The 21,630-nt window shown below is 37.8% G+C and overlaps 1 protein-coding gene across 1 annotated transcript in view; it reads right to left on the reverse strand.

Moving 5' to 3' along the window:
- FAM49B (family with sequence similarity 49 member B) overlaps window positions 340-21,630 on the reverse strand; it is a 72,098-nt gene continuing 50,807 nt past the window's right edge. The window contains 10 exon segments of the mRNA XM_021386315.1: window positions 340-1,136; window positions 3,554-3,624; window positions 4,389-4,515; window positions 6,088-6,167; window positions 7,320-7,436; window positions 7,534-7,611; window positions 8,240-8,376; window positions 9,250-9,355; window positions 11,025-11,146; window positions 16,959-17,041. Coding sequence (XP_021241990.1) covers window positions 1,073-1,136; window positions 3,554-3,624; window positions 4,389-4,515; window positions 6,088-6,167; window positions 7,320-7,436; window positions 7,534-7,611; window positions 8,240-8,376; window positions 9,250-9,355; window positions 11,025-11,146; window positions 16,959-17,041 — 985 coding nt within the window. The 3' untranslated portion in view covers window positions 340-1,072.

The raw sequence follows: 21,630 nt of genomic DNA on the forward strand, positions 1-21,630 counted from the left end.
GGGAAGAGCTGAACTGGTAGCTTGATCCAGAACGCCATTCTGACAGTTGTGCAAGCCAGCAGGGGTAGTCAAAATGCAGTTTCTTCAGCAATGTTCACCAGGACCTACACAGATTGAACAGTATTCTTCCCCCTTCAAACCCTGGGGACAAGGAATCAACGGAGAAGAAAGCAAGAACCCTGATACGTGCTAGGTTTAAAGTCTGTGCACTAGACTCTAGTGGTTACTGGTAATGAAACAGCAGAGTTTTCACTATATAAAATTTATAAATTTATTTTTTGTAAAAATCCAAAGAGCACGAAGACATCTCACTCAAAATACCGGTAAATCAAACCACACTTAGAAAAATGAAAGCTGATTTTATTATCTTATCCACAGCCAATCATTTGACATGAACATGCATACGTAATTTTGCTACGCACACACCACAGTTTAACGTTAGTTATTAAAGGTTAAACATACAACATACATCCTTACAAAAATGAGTCAAAATGCAAACGTAACTTTTAAACAAAACAGTTTTTACTCATTTAAAAAAACCTTTGTGTTGGGTACCATTTTGTACAAACACAGTTAATTTAAACAAATCTGCTTTTAGTTTCCTCATGGTTGCACATGAAAATAAGCTGCAATAGAAAATGAAGTCATCAAGGGATTTTTAAATAGCAGAAGTAGGCAGTCTTGCCATGCAGAAGAAGCAATATTAAATATTAGTTTTTCAAAAAAAGAAAAAACCACAAGTTTAAAAATATTTAGTTCAAGTCACAAATCTTTCCCCAGTACAGAGAAATCCAAATACAACGCATAATTAGCTGCCACTTAGGATGGCTATTCTGAAATGTAGAAACTTTCCAGAATTGTAATTTTTGATTTGGCACAGAAAAGAAGTCTGAGCTTACTTAAGAACAAGAAAGTGATTAAAAAAAAAAAAAAGGGTAAACAGGAAGAGAGAAAAAAATACAAAGCAAGAATGAATGAGATAGTAGTTGCAATCACTAAAAAAAAAAATCTGTGCATCTCAGTCATTGCAGAATACTGTCTGTCTACAGCAGGTGCGAGTTCCAGGTAATTGTTATTGCAACATGGATTTAATTTGCTTGGAGGTAGTCTCATCATTCAAATGCTTTGTTGTGTACCTAAGCACAGAAATAAAAAACAAGTTTAGAAGAACACAGAAACTATTTTGTTTTGGTAAGAGAGGCTGAAGCATAACTGAACAAACTGAGTTTAAGCTACAGAACACCCCACAGCCACTGATTATCACCCATTCCCGTTACCAAGAACGCAAATTTGACTTTCTGTTCTGAAAGTGCTATTATTATCAGATCTATACCCCAGCAGCCTTGCACCAAGAGGAAATAAAAAAGCCTCAGCTGGATGTTGGCTCGTGCTCATATGCCATTTCACAGTAAAGTCACATTTCCAGTTGTGAGAGCCAATTATGAGCACTAAGACTGACTCCAAGGTCTCTGTTCATAGGCAACATCTTCCACTAAAACACTGCTTCAGAAATTTTTCTTCCAAACTTTCAATAACAAAACCACTTAAAGATCCCTTAAAGGCAATGGCTTAATTCCCTGTTTACTTAACTAGTTGTGCTAATGACATCTATAAAAGATATATATGCAAGTGTTTTTTCCTTTCTTTCCCTTCAAAATTCTCTAGGGCATTTTTATTTTTTATCATCAGAAAAAACTTTGTCCAATCTTACGTACTGTGCACACTCCATGTCGTGATCTGTGCACAATCCCCGTCCCTGATCTTATTAATAAAAAAATCTTACTCAGCATCTTACTTTACGTGTTAAATAAGCACTTTGATTGTGATCCACAACTGCGCTGATATTTTACTTGTTCACTAGCAGAATATACAATGGCTTGGTTTTGAAAATCATCAGTATAGATTTCAGGACGTTTTGGGAATTTATAACTTCCACATGAGCCCTAAGCTCTCCTAAAATCTAGAGAAGTTATTACACTTGGTATTTTGCCCACGCGTAAAAGCTGAACACAATTTAAGTACCTATAAGAATTTAATTCCAAACAGCTGAGATCTTCCCAAAATCCATACTACCTTCCATTTGCTTTTAAGACACATGATTTCTCTCTTAGAAAACTTCCAACCAAAATCCTCCAAAATCAAAGACAGACTGACTTAATTTCTCATGACATTATCTTGAAATCCCTTCCACCATGCATGCAGAGCAGCTCAGTATCTCTTCCCAGCAATTGCAAACGTATTTTTAAAAAGATTTAAATATCTTACAGAAATGAATCATCACATATATGAAAAACCCAGATTGTCAAAATATCCAGGTAAGTATGAAATGGTTAGTGTGGTGAAATGTCAGCATGACAGCACAGACTAAACACAAAGTAATAAACAATGGAGTGAGGACCTGAACAACCTTTTGTGTACTTTGCTGGGCAGAAAATAAATATTAATACAGTGTTTTCTCCCTAGAAACTTGCTTCCTTTTACTGATTACCATCACAAAGGCTGATTACTATCGTGAGAGGTTCAGAAATGAGTAATCATGGAGTGTTTCTACTCAGAACTTTCCAACAAAGACCAGATTTTTTTCCCCCCATCTTTAGCTAATCTGAAAGAAACTTGCCCAATTAAGCCACCTGTAATACTGTATTATTTCACTTCTTACAACAGCTGGACACGAAGAAAAGGAAAAATAAAACAGTTTCACCATTGATAAGAAAAAGCCATACTACATGCATTCAAGTAAGATCAACTAAAGCTTCCACATTTCAAATGCACAGATGGCCATATCTAATTATAGTTAACTTATACTAATGAATATGGTACTTTTCCAAGTAAGCACAAAAACGAAGCCTTCATCTATCTACTGCATTTCATTATTTCTTGCAAATCCTCTGATGCTTGACACCAATATGAAAACATGTCGAGATACAGCTATATGATCCAATTAGCAGTTTTTAGGCTTCTATACACAATTACTTGTTCATCTCTCTAATTTATGCTTATTACTATTTTTACTCGTCTTGTATATTGTACAAGACACTGATACTCTCACTTCAAGTACCTCTTTATAAATACTTTGCAAAAGCTTTTGGTATGTAAGTAGAAATTGTTCCTCGATCTAATATGTCTGAAGCTATCTGTGAAACACGAAAAAATCGCATTGGATTACTCTCAGACTCTACTAATAGTACATAAAATCATTAAGAGATTATCAAACTACACAGTTGAGGATATGGCCAATACAAACTAATTAGTCAATAATTTTGCCTTCATGTACAATGGCTACTCTGTCACGTACACCTTCACGCTCACTCTTAGCTTTTTACATGCATCAGGTGCATGCAAAAAGCTCTCTTAGAGCAAATGTACCACCTAGCCTTTAAAACACAACAGCTTCTTCATGTGCCCATGTCTCCAAATTCAATGGGAAAAAAGCCTGCAATAACCACATTCACCTTTTACCTCCAACACTAACTGAACACTTCACTGCTGAAAGGAAGACCCTGGACAATTTCTGAAAATTCAAAGATTTCAAATAAAAGAAAAAAAGGAGTACCTGAGAGCATTTAGAAGGCCTTCTACACTGTTAGGAGGCTGGTCTTTAAGAACTTTGATGCATCCTTTCATCTAGGAGTCAAAAAGAAATTTATTTTTTTTTCACACAAATATCTCATAAGCTTACAGAAGTGTTTTATATTATTTGCCAGTGTGAGAAAAGTACTTAAACACTGAACTTCCTTGATATTGGAAAGAAATTAACCTTTCAGTATTCTTATGTTTTCCCCTAACTGAAAAACTTAGATAATTTAAAATCTGTGTATCTTTAGACAACACAACTTTGATGTGAAATTCTGATGTATCAAAACTAAGTACATCTTTGCTTACAATAGATTTATTGAGAACGATTCAGCCAGTGAAATAATGACACGATGACAACTGGGTAATAGTCCATTTCAAATAACCACTAAGCAGCGTACGTTGACAGCATGCATTTCACAGAGTGCTACCAAACAAAAACAAGTTATACCTGAAGACTAGCAAAGAATGAAGCATTTTACAGGAGTAAGGAACAAGCCAGGTGCCACCGTTAATTCCAATAGCTTTGATTTGTACCTTTCAACACAAATGACTGTTCACAAGCATGTCAAGTCATCACCTGAACTCCATCAAATTTTAATGGCCTGACAATAACCACTGTGTATCTGAAGGCCTGTTTTATATTTCTCACTGCTTATGTATATCTTTTGCTGCCAGTTAATACTATCCTTTCACTATCAAACCAAAGGGCACATCTGCTACTGAAAATTGCACTACTAAAATCCACACAGAAGACAAAGAACCTACAAAACAGTTCAAATACTCAAAAGATTACTCAGTAACGAAAAACTTACATCAATTTTTGAAGTTTTGGCAAAAGCGCCCACTGGATGCACGTGGTCATAGAGTATGATGACACCCACCATTACCCTCAGACAGAATGATACTGTTTCCTCATTTGTAAACCTGCTTCTATATTCACTGTAATTGAAAAACATGGAAAATTGTTCATCAGACAAGATAAAGGTAATCCCTAGTACTACCCAAAAAAATATCAAAGAGAAAAACTCTGCACTCTACTTTGCTCTGGTACATCCTCATCTTGAGTACAGAGTGCAGTTTCAGATACAACAATATAAGGACTAAAACTATTAGAGCATCCAAAGGAAGGCTACAAAGATGGGAAAGAGTCTGGAGGGCAAGACATGTGCAGTGGCTAAGGTCTTACAGTTGGGCAACTTGGCAAATGATAAGACATCATGGTGCCCTACAGCTTTCTCACAAGGGGAATGGAACAACAGGACCCAAGGGAATGGCCTGGAGCTGCATCAGGGGAGGGTAAGGTTGGTTGTTAGGAAGAGGTTCTTCACCAGAGGGTGGTCAGGCACAGAACAGGCTGCCCAGACCGGCTGTCACATCCCCAAGCTTCCAGAGTTGAAGGAGAGAGTTTGGACAATGCTCTCAGACATACGGTCTGAAAGTTTAGGTAGTCCTGTGTGGAACCAGAGGTTGGACTCAATGATCCTTGTGGGTCCCTTCCAGAGTAGGGTATTCTATGAAATCCTGCCATAAATCCTTAGAGGAAAGAACAGTTCTGAGAGTTTTCCTTTTTCCTTTCAGCTATCTGACCACAAAAGCAAAACCACTGCTTAGAAAGTGACAGCTGGAAGTTAAAGATTCTCAAATCTAAAACAGCATCCTGCTGCTATGTTTCAAACTTCCCCCTCCTCCCAACAAAGATTAAAACATAACAACTTTGCTTTCAGCATGCCTTATCCTTTCTCCCCTCTACTCCCTAACATACAAGCAACCCAAACTTCTGATGTGGGGAGAGGAGGGAAATGAAAGCCCAACCATAAACTACTTTCTTGAATCAGAAAGATCATTCCCAAACAGAGTAATGATATAAACATTTGGAGATATTAACGTATTTCAAAACATATGTACTGAGGTATTTGGTCTGAACTTCTTTTAATTTGACATCATATCCCCTATCTGGGGAGTTCTACCACTGGGAAATGATTTACATCACAGAAGAAACACAAAGCTTATCTTGACTTTCTTTGTACTCCCAGAGCCTCTCAAATTTAGAGCAGACAATAGACTGTCCTCATGCCTAAATTCATCTTGAATTCCCCAGGCAAGGGCACTGTAACTTTGTTACAGCCTTCAGCCAAGCCAACTCGCGAGGAGATACCATTAAGCAGTTGCTGATAACCTCTCTTCTAGGAGGCCCTAGGCAATCATGCTCAAATGGTATATTTTCCTGAATTATATATGAGAAAACCATTTATAAGAAGTACCAAGAGGCTGTCTAGCTTTCATAGCCATTCTACTTTAAAATATTAATATGTCCAGAAAAGTAGACCACATGATTTGCATGGCTAGCAAAATAAAACCAGTTAGTAGCTAATCTTGACATGAAACTAAGTTGGTAAAAAGAAAACACCAAAATTCCTAGTTAACCAAATAGTTTTCCTCCTTATGAATCACAAGTCAGATCTAAAGAAATGGGTATGATTAATACACAATGTTAGTACTATTCATACTCACGGGGTTTCCAGCATGACTCTACACACACTAGCCATGGTGCTTAAACAATCTGTAGTATTCTCTATTGGTAAATTTTTATTCTGCAAAAGAAGGTAAACAGTTTTGAATTCAATTATTGTGAAAGATTACAATACAAAACATAAATCAAGTCAGTGATCTGTTGGCATGGTAATATGGAGGAATTAAAAACTTAGATACAACTATGGTAAGGTTAGGCCCTGTTGCACAGTTTTGTATTTTTGCTTTTGTTGCTTTGGGTTTCAAACATCACTCTTTAGGTTGCCAGCTATTAATGCAAAGTCTACAAAACTGAAGCCTACCATACCTGTTTTGCTTGCAGAAACGCACCACTGACACTACTGACGTTTAGAAAATTCTAAAGGGAAAAAATCTAACGCATTCTCTAAGGACAGACTTCTTCAGCCAAATACATGCAGCATGTCTTCTCGTGGAAGACTCATTAACTGTTTCAGAAGAATACCTCAGTCACAGAAATTTAAAATGAGAGAGAACTTTTCAAGGCACTTCAACTGTAAAGCACAATGAATGAAGAATTTATTGAAATACAAATACCAGTTTGTATTAGAATTCTAACACAATTAGTTTCATAATATAATCACATAATGCACTATTTTTAATTAAAAATGGTGTCTTCCATTTGAGACAAAACATAATTATCAAGTGTCCATCAGCAAACAACCACTACAATTAAAGTATTATTCATATTTAGATAAAGTGAATCAGGAATGCATTACAACATTAGAATACTTTTCATTCAGGATCCATTCTCCCTCCCATTAATCTCAGTTGACTCTAAATAGCAAAACAGGAGTGCTTTCAGAAGGAGGAAAGGAAGCTGCACTGCAATTCCCTCCCAATTTTAAGCACAAAATCAAACTGTTTCCCTTGAAATTTTATGAAGTTTCTGATTCAAGTACCAAAAAAAAAAAAGCAGACAAACACGCCTATCACCTAGGTACTACTAGAGGGAATCTTTCACTACCAGTGTTGTAATGCTGCCTGCTCATTTCTTCCAAAGCATCCACAAGGTGGCTAACTGACACAGTTTACCTCTACAGCTTCTGAGAAAGGCAATTCTCATTTCTTGAGGGTCCAAAAAAACAAGATGGATTTTCAGATGCAAGATTAAGCCCAGTAGTTCTGTTTCTAAAATGTTGTCTGGCCCTGGAAAGCTTAAGTACATTATCCAACCCGTAAATGTATATTCTTACCTCTGACACAAATTTTGTTGTAGCATCACTTAAGGTTTTCAACATCGGCGTTGCTTCAGCATAAAATAAAGACATTCTGTTTGCCAACTCGTTATTTACTTCATTTTCTCCTTCTGCCTATACAGCAAAAGGAAAGACGAATTCAATTGTTCTGTATATGAAAAACTAAGTAGTAGCATAAAGTTACATTTCGTGTCATCTAAGGGTTACCTACTGGGACATTATTAATCCTCATACGGCTCAGAGTTCTTCTGTAGTAGCTGAAGTCATTCTGTATAGCAGGATTTGTCATCTATGTAGATACGGAAGCAAAAAAGTTGAGACAAACTCCTCAAGAAAAATATAAAGACAAGATTTCATAAAATTTAGTGTATTTAAGTATATTATAATATTTAAGTTTCTGAAATAAAAAGACCTGCGACATTGTGAATGGAGATACACAGAACAAGTCTTTCTTACTAAGTATTCAGATTTTTCAGAACAAGATCTAACAAGAAAAGGAGTAGGTTTTCTAATAGAAATTTGAAATTAATAGGTTGAAAAAACGTTTTTGTGTATTTTATTCCAAGGATCAGACCAATACATTGGTATCATCTGAGCTAAGTTCTTTTCACATTAGCAAGAAAGTACGCGCCCGGCTATTACCAGTAACACCAGCATTATCCCAAGAGATGTGCCAAATTCAACTGAAGAAGCACGATTAAAATGAACTGAAATGTAACAAGTGTATAATGCTGATATGATATTTCTTCTGTATTCCAGTTTAACCTAACTGTAGGTCATGTGAACAAGCCATACATATAGTAGATATCTGAATATTTCCTACATGCCCTATTCTAGAAAAGAACACAACCCAAACTTCACTAAGTAGGATTGTTTTCTTTTTCTAACCTATTTATAAAATTAGACCAAGTTCTTACCTTGAGCTCATCAAATCGGAGGGTAAAGTGAAGAATTTCTGCAAACTGCTTAGCAAGAGCCTGCTCTCGCTCCAGGTGTTGTGTTGGTGAATATGGAGTGCTTGTCAGGGCTCCCAGCAGACCTCTCAATCCTGCCTCTTAAATGAGAGGAGAATGTTTTGCAATATACAACTGCACCTGCTTCTGGTATCTGATACTCTGCACACTAGGCTTAAAATATCAATTTGCCAAAACACCCAGCAATTAATAAAGAGACTTAGTGAATTGTTTCTATGTGTCAATGTCATCAAAAACTGAGACAGGGGAGATTTAGGTTAGATATTAGGAGGAAGTTTTTCACTCAAAGGGTGGTGACGCACTGAAAACAGGTTGCCCAAGGGGGTTGTGGATGCCTCATTCCTTGGGGCATTCAAGGCCAGGCTGGATGTGGCTCTGGGCAGCCTGGTCTAATGGCTGGCGACCCTGCACTCAGCAGGGGGGGTTGAAACTAGATGATCTTTGAGGTCCTTTTCAACCCAGGCCATTCTATGATTCCATGATCATATTTACTTACAAACTGCTATGGAAACTATGCCTAATCAGCACTAATGACAGTGATGAAGTATTTTTCAAAAAGCTTTATTCCAGCTGTGTCAGCAACATGTGTAAGTTATCTTCAAGAAGATACAATGAAATTCAAGATAGATACCTAACATCAGAAGTCATATTTTATTTGTCTATTTTTAAGATAAACTCACACCAAATATCTTAGCACTCTCCCAGGTTACTACAGGGACAGGAGATGTCAAGTATACTCCTATCCTCTCTTCTCTCAGGTATCCACCCACTGAAGTAAGCTTACTTTCACATGAAAAAGGTGGTGCATGGAAAAAATGTGCATGGAAGGGATCTACGCAAAAAGAGTTTTTCTCTTGTAACAAATGGTTGACCTAGATGTGATCTATGTCTCTATATGTCAAGTGTACAAACCTAATGAAGACAAAAAAGTAAGTTCATACCATTCAACTTACCTAGCCTTTGAGAAAATTCATAGAATTTCTTTAGTTTGCCTACTAGTGGAACAACTGCACCCCATGCCTTTTCTTGCAGTTTCTCATCGTTGGGATGCTGTATTGCCTTATATTAGGGAAAAAAAAGAGGAAAAGAGTACGCTTAGATTAAGAACACCTGAGATTTCATTGAAAAACATCTATGCAGAGTGATTTTTTTTTAAGAAGCAGTAATCTAGCTTTCTAAATACTGAGCACTTACTCGTAAAGAGACAAGCCTGCACTAACCAAAGACTATTCCAAAAAGTGCTAAATGTTTGTGTTGAAAATAAGTATCCAGCACAGGAGAGAAAAAGAGTAAAAGAAACAAAAAAACACCTTGAGAAAGTATAAATAAATTGTTAAAAATAAAGCTATTCAGAGTATGAAAATTTACATAACCACATGTAGTTAATTGAAATCAACAACTTCACTTGCAAGCAAAGCAGTTCAGTGATCAAAGCCTCTTTCTAATATTATCGACCATCAATTTCAGAAACTGTCAAGAAAAAAAACCTCAACACATTCACTATGAAATTCAAGCTAAATATTACACGAGAAACATTGTGATACAAGCAGCAACATGAAGATGTGGCATATACCAGAACTTTAAGACATATTCATAGACCTTGTCTTTACAGTAAATTTTCAAGAAAGGTAATACCTTAAATCCAATCTCTCCAAGTTTTTAAGACAGAAACAGGACTTTTCTGCAACTGAAATTTATTAAGAACGCAGAAATAAAAAAGCCTGTAACTCTCTTGCCACATTCTTCAGTCAAGTCTTTGACTGCAAAATCTGTTTCAGTCAACTCTGGACCACAAGTTTCAGCACACTTCTTTCTGGTCCCTAGAAAGCTTCCTTCTGCCTTGCCTACCTCCTCTCAGCTGCATGTCTCTTCCCCCACAGGAACTTCAGCCTTTGGTGCTGAGACACACATTCCTCTCCTCGAACATACTCCTTCCTTAAAGAAAGGAATAAGCCACCTCCCCTCCCCAGGGCTGCACGGGACACAAATACCATTCTTAAACCTAACTTCCGACTTCAGAGAGACTGAATAAAAACCATATGGTACTTATGAAAGCTGAATAGCCCTGAGTTTCTTCAATTTACATGGAGTGAGCAGAGACTTGTGTCTAGTAGGGTTTCTTACAGCACCTTACACTGAGAATCTCCTCACTTTAGGAGCAAAGCAGCCCCTACTCCTGCATCTGAACCAGAAGAAAAGGGAGCTGAAAGAGCATTTAATCCACTTTTTCCTGAAGGTAAAGGAAAAATGGAGTGACATGCTGTACAGAAACCCTGTTTCCTTTCCAAACACCTATGTTAGTAAATAAAAGCCACTTAGAAGGTATTGAGAAGCCTTTTGCATTAGGATTCCCACACATCACTTTCCCAATTAGCACACAAAAAGATGCTGACTTTACTTAATGTTGTATTGCAGTCATGCTGCAATCTTGTCAAATGAGCCACTAACTTGAGAAGAGCTAACCTGGAAATATAAAGGAAACCCATCGCAACAATTCCATAAAACCTCTGAGAAGTATGCTATTACACGTGTGCGTTAATATTACTGAAACAAGTGACATCCATTTTGCTGTTAAAAGGAACATTCCAAAGGAGAAATTCAAGACAGCAATTTTAACGGGCAACATGCTCTGCCAAGACAGCTCCTGCAAGCAAAGTTAAATTCCAGTGGTACTGTTAGGATCAATGAACAATCACAGGCTGTGCACAATCGTAACGCTCTGGCTCACCTCTCGTATTTCATGGCCAGCTCCTCTATATGACTGCAAGTCTTCCAGTATTCCTTCTGCATCCTTTAACACTACATTCACCTGATTATAAATTTCCTTTTCAGATTCTGTAGGTTGGGCATCTAAACAGCAGAACATATTAAATATATATATTTTTAACAACATTATGGAATTCAAGAGGCACACCATCACCTAGGGGACAAATTCTTCATACAACTCACTAACAATTTCTTGCTCTCGGAAGTACTACTGTGTATTAGGAACTCCAAAAGGGAACAAATTGCATTTTAGTAGTTTTTACCCTTAATTTAGCACCTCCAAAATTCCCCTGGAGTCTATTCTGACTTCTTTACTATTAGATTCAGAATAGAAATCCTGGCAGGATGCCTTTATGAGTATTGTGTAATGATAACTGAACCTCACCATAGAGTGCAGTGCAAACTCAGTATACAATAAGAGACTTAGTACACTCACTGCAAATACACTGACAATGGGAATGAACACCTGAAAGTTATCTAGGTATATTGCACCAGGTTATTTTTCTTCTCCCCGCCTCCCCTGCTTGTTATTGGTTGGGAAAGGAGCTGCTGTATCTCTTACTTTTAAAATATAATTAATTCACAACACATTCTTTATTGCACTAACTGTAGAACCAGAGTTAAGAAGAAGATGTAGTGTAAACTTGTTCTCTTCCTCTTTTTTTTTTCCCCTCTTAATCTTAAGGATATACATTGTCTTCCCAGCAGTATATTTGAGTATTTCAGAAAGCTCTATGTGTTTAAAGAAATGTCGCTCAATAGGAAGTATGTTTGGAGAAAACCAAGCAAAGGCTTTAACATTTAAACATAATCACTTAAGTATCTCACACTTGTTTTACATGATATAATTTTTTCTTTTAACTTTAGAGCTTTCATCAGAATTTTAAGTCCTCTTAGACTGATATTAAAAGGTTAATTACCAAAGCTGTTAGTGCGGCTATTTACAAAAAAATAACATTCATCCATTTAAGATGGGCAAAGTATGATATTAAATAAATAACGGATATTTTAATCCAGGATTTTCAATGACAAAAGTCAAGGGATTTATTGTTACTACCCTTGTAACAAAAGCCTTCTTATGGACAATATAGCCTCATAATTTTACATAGTTTAAAAAGCCCAGAAAAAAATCTTAAATGAAAGTGATTTTTCTATGATCCATGTATACAACACTCACTAACGATGATGGAAGTCAGGGACACTTAAGTTAAAAAAAAGAAAAAATCCCAATATCAGTGTTACACAGTAGAAAATCATTATAAAGCAGAGTTTACATCAGAAGAAATTAATTTTCACATGCATTGCCTGTCTGGATTTTGTTTTAATTTTTGCATAATATTTCATGATTTTATCGTTCATCGTATAGAGAGTAGGCATCATTAGCAAGCATGCCTATATAGACTTTGCAACAGTTTAACTGTGCTATTTTGAGAACCATCAAGAATTATCATGGGTAAAATTAAGCAGGTCACTCCTTTAAAAGAAAAAAGAAGTATGTACAAGAGCAGCACATTGATTAGGCATTGAGTAAAAGTGGCCAGTGCTTTTCGGATCATCACAAAGGTCACATTTATAATTTTGAAAGCTGCTGAAGACTGCTGTAAGAAATGAAGACAAAAAAAAATGAAGGAATATAGCAGACAGGTAAGCACAAGTTGACTGGCAGCAGTTCATGCACAAACATGAAATGCTATAGTGAAATACAGACTAAAATGTGAAGTTCTGTAGCATTCCAGATTGTGTTGTTAAATAATGCAATCAAGACTTGCCACTTGGATTGTCTCATGCTGAGAACGCCTCCTGCCTATTTAATTTTTCATTACATTTTTTCTTCACCCTCTCTACTAAGGACAGGCATTTTTCAGCACTGGAGGGTGAGGGGTGGCACAGCAGAAGGGCTCACAGGAACTCCTCCTTCTTTCAAAACCAACAGACAAGAACAGATGTGATACTGTGACCTTCCAAGTTTATAAACAACAATCATCTTCCAAATAAATTACACAGCCTCTGCTGAGCGGCTGGCTATGTATGGCAAGCCCTTTACCTCCACAAGTCTGTTTCACTTTGGATGAAAGACAATTACTGTACTTCGTTTCCATAGAATGTTTCAGGAAACCTAAAGCAATTACTTCATTCGTTGGGAGCGTTCCTTTTATTTTTTATAAGTAACAAACTTCTAAATACACACTTTAAAATCCAGTAGGCACTGGATTATTTCTCTGGCATGTACCTTATTTTGGTACACTTTCAACAGACAAAACTATAACTCGTTTTGTCCCAACTAAGTTCCTCTCCCATCTGTAATTCTTCATTGCCGAGACAAGCAATGAAGAGCTACATTTTTAGTTAGAGAACAGTGCAAATATAAAAAGTAAACCTAACAGGACTGTGGAGTGAATGTAAAATAACTTAGGATGGAATAGGATGGGTTTAAAAAAAATACAGTGTGGAAAACCTTCAAGCTGTGGTGCAGGCTGGCTCAGAGCAATTGGCTTATTGGCTTTGTAAGACACTGTATTGTGAAAAGCCAAGGGAAAAACAGAGAGAAAGGCTCCAGCGAACCTGGAAGCTCCAACAGATGGAGGCAGCATTCCACACACTTGTACCTGAGGACTTAAGCTGTGGGACCTTCATTTGAGTCACCAACTGTGAAACTTGTTTTCCTCACTATGGAGGACACGGAGCAGGAAAGAACAACGTACTTCTGGAATTCATTCTGACAATCGAGAACGAGCAGCCAGTGATGCCAGGCATCCAAACAGCAGCATGAAGGTGCTAACTTTGGGGATTCCCCTGTTCCTCTTACAGGAAATGTAAATTCATGTCACAACTGTATGACAATGCTTTGCTTTTACCTGGCAACATCTCCCATGACAAGAACAAATAGAGCAAACACAGCACAGCATGCTGAGCTGTTCCAAGGCTTGATACTGTTGCCAAGGGAGCTAGCCCCTGGTTACTCAGGGCAGCAATCTCATCTCTAATCCAATAATAAGTGCAGACTGATGTCCTTTGAGCAAATGAGGAGTTAAGTAAATTTTACATTTAATCAGAACATTACTGCACTAAATGCAACATACATTTAGAGTTCAGAATGCTCACACAATAACATGTTAAAGACAAGAGACTGGACTTAAGCAACATACAAACGCTGTCATGTGACCTAAACACTATGAAAATATGACAACGTGTTGCATGCTAGGAACACACATTTTATGTGACTATTTAAAAGCATCTTGGTTGACCTACAGACTAGAGGAAGGACAGAAAATCAGAGTTAAAATTGAATAGTGTTTGCTCTGTAGTATAAAACCAGTATTTTTCTCAGGGAAGAACACATTAAGTCATCTGAAACCAGATGGGACAAAACTCCCCAACATGGCAGAGAGAAATTCCAGCCTGCTGGAGATGAGCAACCCGGTCTAGAGGGAGAAGCCCCTGCCTATATCAGGGGGGTTGGAACTAGATGATCTTAAAGGTCCCTTCCAACCCAAACCATTCTATGATTCTACGAAATTGTTTATGCATCTCTATCATAATGGCTCTGGAGAAAGCCATCTTTGTGGCTTCCTCTGAAACCTAGCCAATGCTTTTGGAGGTAATACAGAATACTTTCAGCGCTAGACTGAGATCACCACTTGCAAGCAAAAGTACGCTGCGGTTTAGCTACTATTCTAATCTAAGTTTGAAAAGGATTGCACTGCAACAGCAGTGATGCCAATATAAGTTCCCCATGTTGTACGCAGCTGTTGAAGTGGTACCGCAGAGACTTTAATAGAATATTTAAAACAATTATTTGTTTCAAACAGCTGAGTTGAATGATCAAAGAAATCTGGAGTTTAACCTGTGTTAATGCAGGGAAAAGCCAACAGCCCATTACAACATTTTTTTGTCTGCCTTATGATAGCCAGTCACTGAAATCATTGCAAACTAGCACCAAGCTAAATAACTGAAAGTCTTGGAAACCAATTTAAAACCTTTCTAAATTCAGCATCTGCATCCCTATAAAGCTTTTCAGAGATTAGATTCTGTCTCTATGCTATTGTGCTAAATAACATTTAACTTGCCTGCTCATTCCAAGGACATACCTGGATTCAAAACCAAAAGATCTAGGCCTGTGTATTACTGGGCCAGGCAGGTAATATAGCACTGGCAAATTTGTTTTTAATACAGAGCTTACATGCTCTTCCCCATAAACATATAATCTTAAGTATCCCAAGATTAAGTGCCAAGTCTTGAAGAAAGATCTTGACTGTGTCAGAGTCAAGATTCTGTCAAGGCAAGCTATCTGAAATAGAGTAGAAAGAAGTATGGGTACATAGTACAGCAGCAGAAACGCACATAGGACAGAATTCAAAATGAATAAAGACCAGTCTAACAATTCAGCCACAGTGTAAGTCACTTAATTTGACTGCGTGTATAAACATTTCATGTCAGCAACCTGCTTATTCTCATGCCAAATCTTGTTCATGCTCAAAACATGCACTTTTAAAAAAAATGTGATGGCTAGAGATAAAAAAACCTTTTAAAAAATTAGCACCAATTATCATCACAAATGACTCTAGAACTACGCCTCTTGTATACCTCGAACTACTGTAGTCCTATTAAACAGTTCGTATTTGCACATTAGGCTGGAGTTCCAACACTCCAATATTCTCCTGCATCATTTCTCCCTACTTCACTATGTCACAACTATTCTGAAATGATATGAAACTTGAAAAAATTCCTAAGCAAGTTTTGTTTTCCAGTTCTTGAACACAGCCCTTGATTATCTTCCTTTAATGGAAAACTTCTATGGCTACTATCATAAAGTAAACTAAATGTTCAGAAAAGACAGGTGATGAAATCAACACTACGGGATAAGGGCTTAGAAACATTCCAACTTCAAATGACCTTAAAGCATAACCATGTTTCTACAAGCATTCCCTTTTATGTTAGAATATAACCAATTGGCACTGTTTCACCAAACAACTGAAAAATAATTTAGGGGAAGGAAAAGATTACGAATCTTGTATTACCCATATCATAATACTTTGTGTTTTTTATTATAGTATTCAGTGTATTTTTGTTACAAGTTAAAATGCACTTGAACATTATTTTTCTTATTTTATGCTAGCTGATGCACAGCTGGGGTAAAGCACATCCCAAAATAAAGTGATTAAACATGCATAGCAGCAGCCAACACCACTTACCTGCCATTCTTAGGCTACATTATATCATGCAACAAAAACTAAAAGCAGAAATACCAACAGCATGTGAACCTTCCCAAGCGCTTGGCATTGATCAGACAAAGATATACCTCTCTTATTTTCAAAAGCAATTTCATCTCTATGCTTGTTGAGCCCCTTTTCAAGGAGGGATGAGGTCTACTGTCAAATTTCAATGCCAAATCAAGTAAGGTTCACATACGCACCTCTACTGTTGTGATGTTGGAGAGCTATGAAGAGCTGTTGTGAGCCCATCAGTATATGCTGCATTCAGCATCTAGAGGCATACTGGAAGTGCACAGAATTAGATTTTGTATTTTGTCTTTCTTTAAAACACGCGTCTCCTTGTAAATTCAGTAGGTCTTCAAAGAAGTCGAGTTCTTTTAAAAATTATTTTTAAAGTTTCAGTTAAAAACCGAATAGAATTTTGCTTTTAAAACGGAAACTGTATCAGATTCCAGCTGTAAAATGTAATTTGAAGGTATTCCCTGAAACAAAGATTTCGCTTTTTAGAAACTCAGGTTACTTTAAAGCAGATTATTACTTTTGTCAAAAGTTCACCGAACTTTTCATAGCTCAGGCATGCAAAGCTGTTAGAAAGATGGCAAAGTGAAAACATACATTTAGTACATGACAAATGCAGTCTACTGCAGGCAAAGAGTAATAGATATATAAAATCATCTTCTCACTTTCAAAATCAAGGAAAAAATTTGGCCCCTGCTCAAGGTCTGTGCATGTCAAAACTTTAAGAAGGTTCCCCATGTTAAGGTACCTGCCAAGACAAGAATGAGAGAAAAGAAAATTTTCCTTTATAAGAAGGAACAGCCCAAATATAGTTGAATGAAGTGGTGGGGAAGAAGACCAAAGAGTTCCATCAGGCATGGACCCGTCCTTCAGGCTCCCACTTTGCCAGGGGGAGGAGAGCCCACCTCGGGGCCGTCCAGCTGGTGATCCCAGAGATGCAATGCAGCTTTCCTGTCAGAAGTGACGTACATCAACATCTTCACAGCCTCCCCTTCGAGAAAGGGGCACAACTCCAATTGGAGGTCTTGTGACTAATTCTGTCCCGGTACACCTTAGCACCAGTGTCCTGAGCAGGAGTACCATACCGAGGGCTAATACCATATTTGCCAGCACTGACATGGTAGTAACACTACAGGATTTTACCTGATGGGACAACAGAGGAAAAGAGTTTTAATTTTGTCAGCTCTCATAATTTTGTCAGGTGACCATTATAGAAAGCTGAATCAAGATGCATCATTTCATTGTGCAGAAAATGACAACACAGGTACATCCCAGTTCTCTTACACAAGGTGCCTAGAACATCTGAGGAGTTCAGGCAATTCTGCATTGGACTTTTGGATGTAAGAACATACATTAACTGCACCATGAATGAGTAAACTGGAATCAGGAGTATTTTAGTACTCACTGGTATATAAGATAGGATTACAGAGAACAACTGCTCAGCACAGATTACCATGGCATACTGACAGAATTTTTCATTGTATGATTACTTGATTTGCAGGCAGATGGATGGACATCACCGACCACAGAGACCCAAAATGACTAAGCACACGAAAAGAAAATTTACACAGTAGCATGATGGTGGCTTGGCTCCTACTGAGAAAAAATAAAACACAACAAAAACACAAAAACAAGGGCAAAAAAAAAACCACATGCAACCCTTTTCCAATTTGCAGATTTGCAACTGAGTCCCCTAGCCTTCATTGCAGCAGGTATAAGCAACCCTCTTCATACCATTTCAAATGCACCAGCTGTGAAGGGCTGAGAGACTTACTTTCAAAATCCAAGAAAAAATGTGCTGCATTGTGGTCTATGTCCCTGGTTAGCACCTTAATGAGATTACCCATGCCAGCAAACCTAAAAATAAAAATGGCAAAATAATTTAGTTCCAATAACCATTTCCTATTATCAGTACACGCCTGGGTTAGCTGGAGCGGGGCTTCCATCCAGGTTTGCACACTGCAGATCCATCACCTTCTGGTGGGAAGTAGTGGACGTGCACTGAACAGTGCATTTCTTCTCTTCTTCTCATTGATTATTGAAAATATGAAGAGTAATATTTTGACAAAAACGCAGTTCTGAATTGCCATATCTTCTCCCTCTTAGCTTAACAGAATTAAAGAATTAAGTTATCTATGATGACTAATTGTTTTGCTGCAACCTACAGCCAATAAAGCCGTTATTACTTAGGAGAAAAGCGACCTTGAAAGTACTAGTCCTGTTTTAAGCCTGATTTTGACTCTCTCCCCATCATCCAAAACAAAATTTGCGAAGTGTCCCAGCAGTAGTAATCTGTGACCAATGACCAGTTCTTCCCATCAAATGAGGTAAAGTTACAAGTCCAACATAAGTTAAACTCTTCCAAAAAAATAGAGAATCAAGTTTCAACAGTTGTTCTTATGTTTGCTGTCACATCGCAGCTAAAAAGAAATGAAAAGTAGGAGGAAAATTAAATAGTCATTAGATTAATCTAGGTCAGATAAGACATTTCAAACACGAGTAGGTTTCTGAAATAAATACCTTCAACAGGATTATGAAAATAACTCTTCATGAAGAGGAAGCCTTTTCAATTACTCTCCAGTGTGCTACAGAAGCTAAAAACACTTAAAATCAGAACCCTGAAATATCAGGAAATCAGTGAGGTACTGCTGCAAGAAAAACTCAAGGTATTATCAATTTAAAATCTTTTGAGAATACATCATCTGTCAAACGTTTGGACTCAAGCATAAAATCTAAAAATCAAGCTTCAAATTAGTTTAATTATGTCAGTCTACCAGTGTCTTCTCTTTTGTCTTCTGCTTTGAAAGTGATGTTTACTTGGAGGGAAGGAGCATGTAAGAATTGTGAGTTTATGAGGAATTTAAAAAAAAAAAAAGTAATGTGATGCCTAAACAAAATGTCTGGCAAACCAAGTCTTCACAACCTGTGCTGCCAGATTTCTTGTTTCTTAAGAAAATGCAACTGGTGTACAAGAAAAACCAAGCCATCAGAAAGTGACTGTTTTTTCAGGATCCAAAAGATTCAATACACGATCAACAAAAGCATGAGAATCAACTGTGAATTAACCCAAGATTTTTGAAAATTACTCAGGGCCAAATCAGTAACACCAATCTAACAACTTCTGCAGAATGACCAAGCAACAGGTACAAATCCAGATTTGTAAAAAAACAACTTTGATTACAGTGGTTTCTGCTCATAAAATTTCATCACTGCATGTGCTCCTTTTTGCGCATTCAACTTCTTCCTTCAAACATCAGAAAATGCAACTCCTGTTTCAAAGTCATTTAACTTCATTCAGAAGTCTGATCAGATATCTCAGCCTTTATTTCAGGAAGTTTCAGATTACGATGTTCAGTTGAGACTCATCTTTAAAGAAAATTATCAAAACAAATGCTTTTCTACAGCTTTCTATTCCAGAGCTTACCAAGCAGCTCTGTGCCAACACTGTGTAAACAAAAGGCACCAGAAAGCAGAGAATTACTTCTCTGCATCTCACAAGCGTATTCTGAAACAAAAGACTGAGTCACTTGGCCCACACCTCAACAAAGACATTCATAATCTGGAAAATGCTAAAATAGAGCCATTCTTAAACACTTTCAACAAGGGCACTACAATAGAGAAGAGAAGGCTCCGGGGAGACCTCATTGTGGCCTTCCAATACTTGAAGGGAGTGTATAAACAGGAGGGAAACAATTGTTCACGAGGGTGGACAGCGATAGGACAAGGGAGATGTAGGTTAGATATTAGGAGGAAGTTTTTCACACAGAGGGTGGTGACGCGCTGGAACAGGTTGCCCAGGGAGGTTGTGGATGCCCCGTCCCTAGAGGTGTTCAAGGCCAGGCTGGACGTGGCTCTGGGCAGCTTGGTCTAGTGGTTGGTGACCCTGCACTCAGCAGGGGGTTGAAATGCGATGATCTTTGAGGTCCTTTTCAACCCAGGCCATTCTGTGATTCTAATTACAAGGTGCCTAATGCCAACTGAGCCCGTAGATTCAGATTCAAGAGCCAAATCTCAAGCAGTGCCTGAAGCACTGCAATTCCAATGTTAACAGAAAAGTAGCAAATAAAAGTAAATTGTATTAAGAGCCTAAAGAGAACTTAAGCTACACCTAAAGCTGCAACATCCACCCATCCATGAAAATATTTTCAATACCTCAAATTCCTCTGTGCAGTTCTGCCTTTATTTTGATATTAACCAGTCTCACACCAGATTACAGAGTCATGCATGTGGTGTAAATACTGGATAACATTACTTCTGAATGTCAAATCAGGAGCAAGCTAGTACGGTTACAGAAAAGTATATAGCTACGGCAGAACAGCCCATCTGATTGAAACTCTACCACTTCCTAAAATGGGGTTAAGGGGTCAGGGACTCAGTTTTGCCCTACAAGTACTTTCACTACGGCCTTCATCTCCCAGAAAAGTTCGCTTATGTCGAGACATCATTTATTTTCTAGGAGTATGGTTAACCAGTACCGAAGCCTAGTGTGAAACAACAAATATAAAACAGATCGAAGCAAAAGATGTGACTGATCTACCGAATGGCAACAGTTGGTGAACCATCTCTCTCAGAAAAGGAGAGAAATCGAAGATGAGAATAAATTGAACTATGACAGCAACAAGATATGCTGGAGGAATACAAAGGGATGTAAAGCTGTACGTACAGGTCTTAGTAATACAGTTCTTAACAGAACTCTCTTGTGCATTAACCGTACTCAATCAGTCTTAAGTCTATATAAAGGCCAAAGCCAACAGCAAGCACTACCACTGACTGCGCTTCCTATCCTGCAGTTTGGCTTTGTTGCAGTGCCAAGCAGCTAACCTAGAACTGGAGGTAACTTTTGTGAGCATTAACACCTTCACCCACAGCTTCAGACTGTCAAGCTCAGTCAAGTTTTGTTACTCTCATTCAGAACAAAGTTCAGTTATAAACCAGCATATTTCTTTTCCCCCTCTTAGGGGTCTTAATTATTACCTTTTTAAAGCACATTGGTCAAAGGTAACTCATTAGGAAAACCAGCAGTTTAAGATTCAGTAGATCAGATAACTGAAGTTTCCTGTTGACACAAATCTATTATCATAAAATCAGAGTAAAAGAAAACCACGTTCCTCGTTTTGGTCCAAAAGCTGAGCATCCCTGTGAAGCTGCCCAGAACCCTCCTGGCACGCTGTGTGCGCCAGCACAACACGCGAGCCACGTGGACAGGTTGTGGGAAATCAGAGCATTAGCCAAGAACATGGGTTAAACTTGACCTACTTGCACAGAGTAAGACATACGGAATGCCACATTTGATTACAGTGATTTGGCCCATTACAGCCTTGTGGGGTTGTATGATTT

The sequence above is a fragment of the Numida meleagris genome, chromosome 2, assembly GCF_002078875.1.
Source record: "Numida meleagris isolate 19003 breed g44 Domestic line chromosome 2, NumMel1.0, whole genome shotgun sequence".
In the NCBI taxonomy this organism is placed as follows: Eukaryota; Metazoa; Chordata; class Aves; order Galliformes; family Numididae; genus Numida; species Numida meleagris.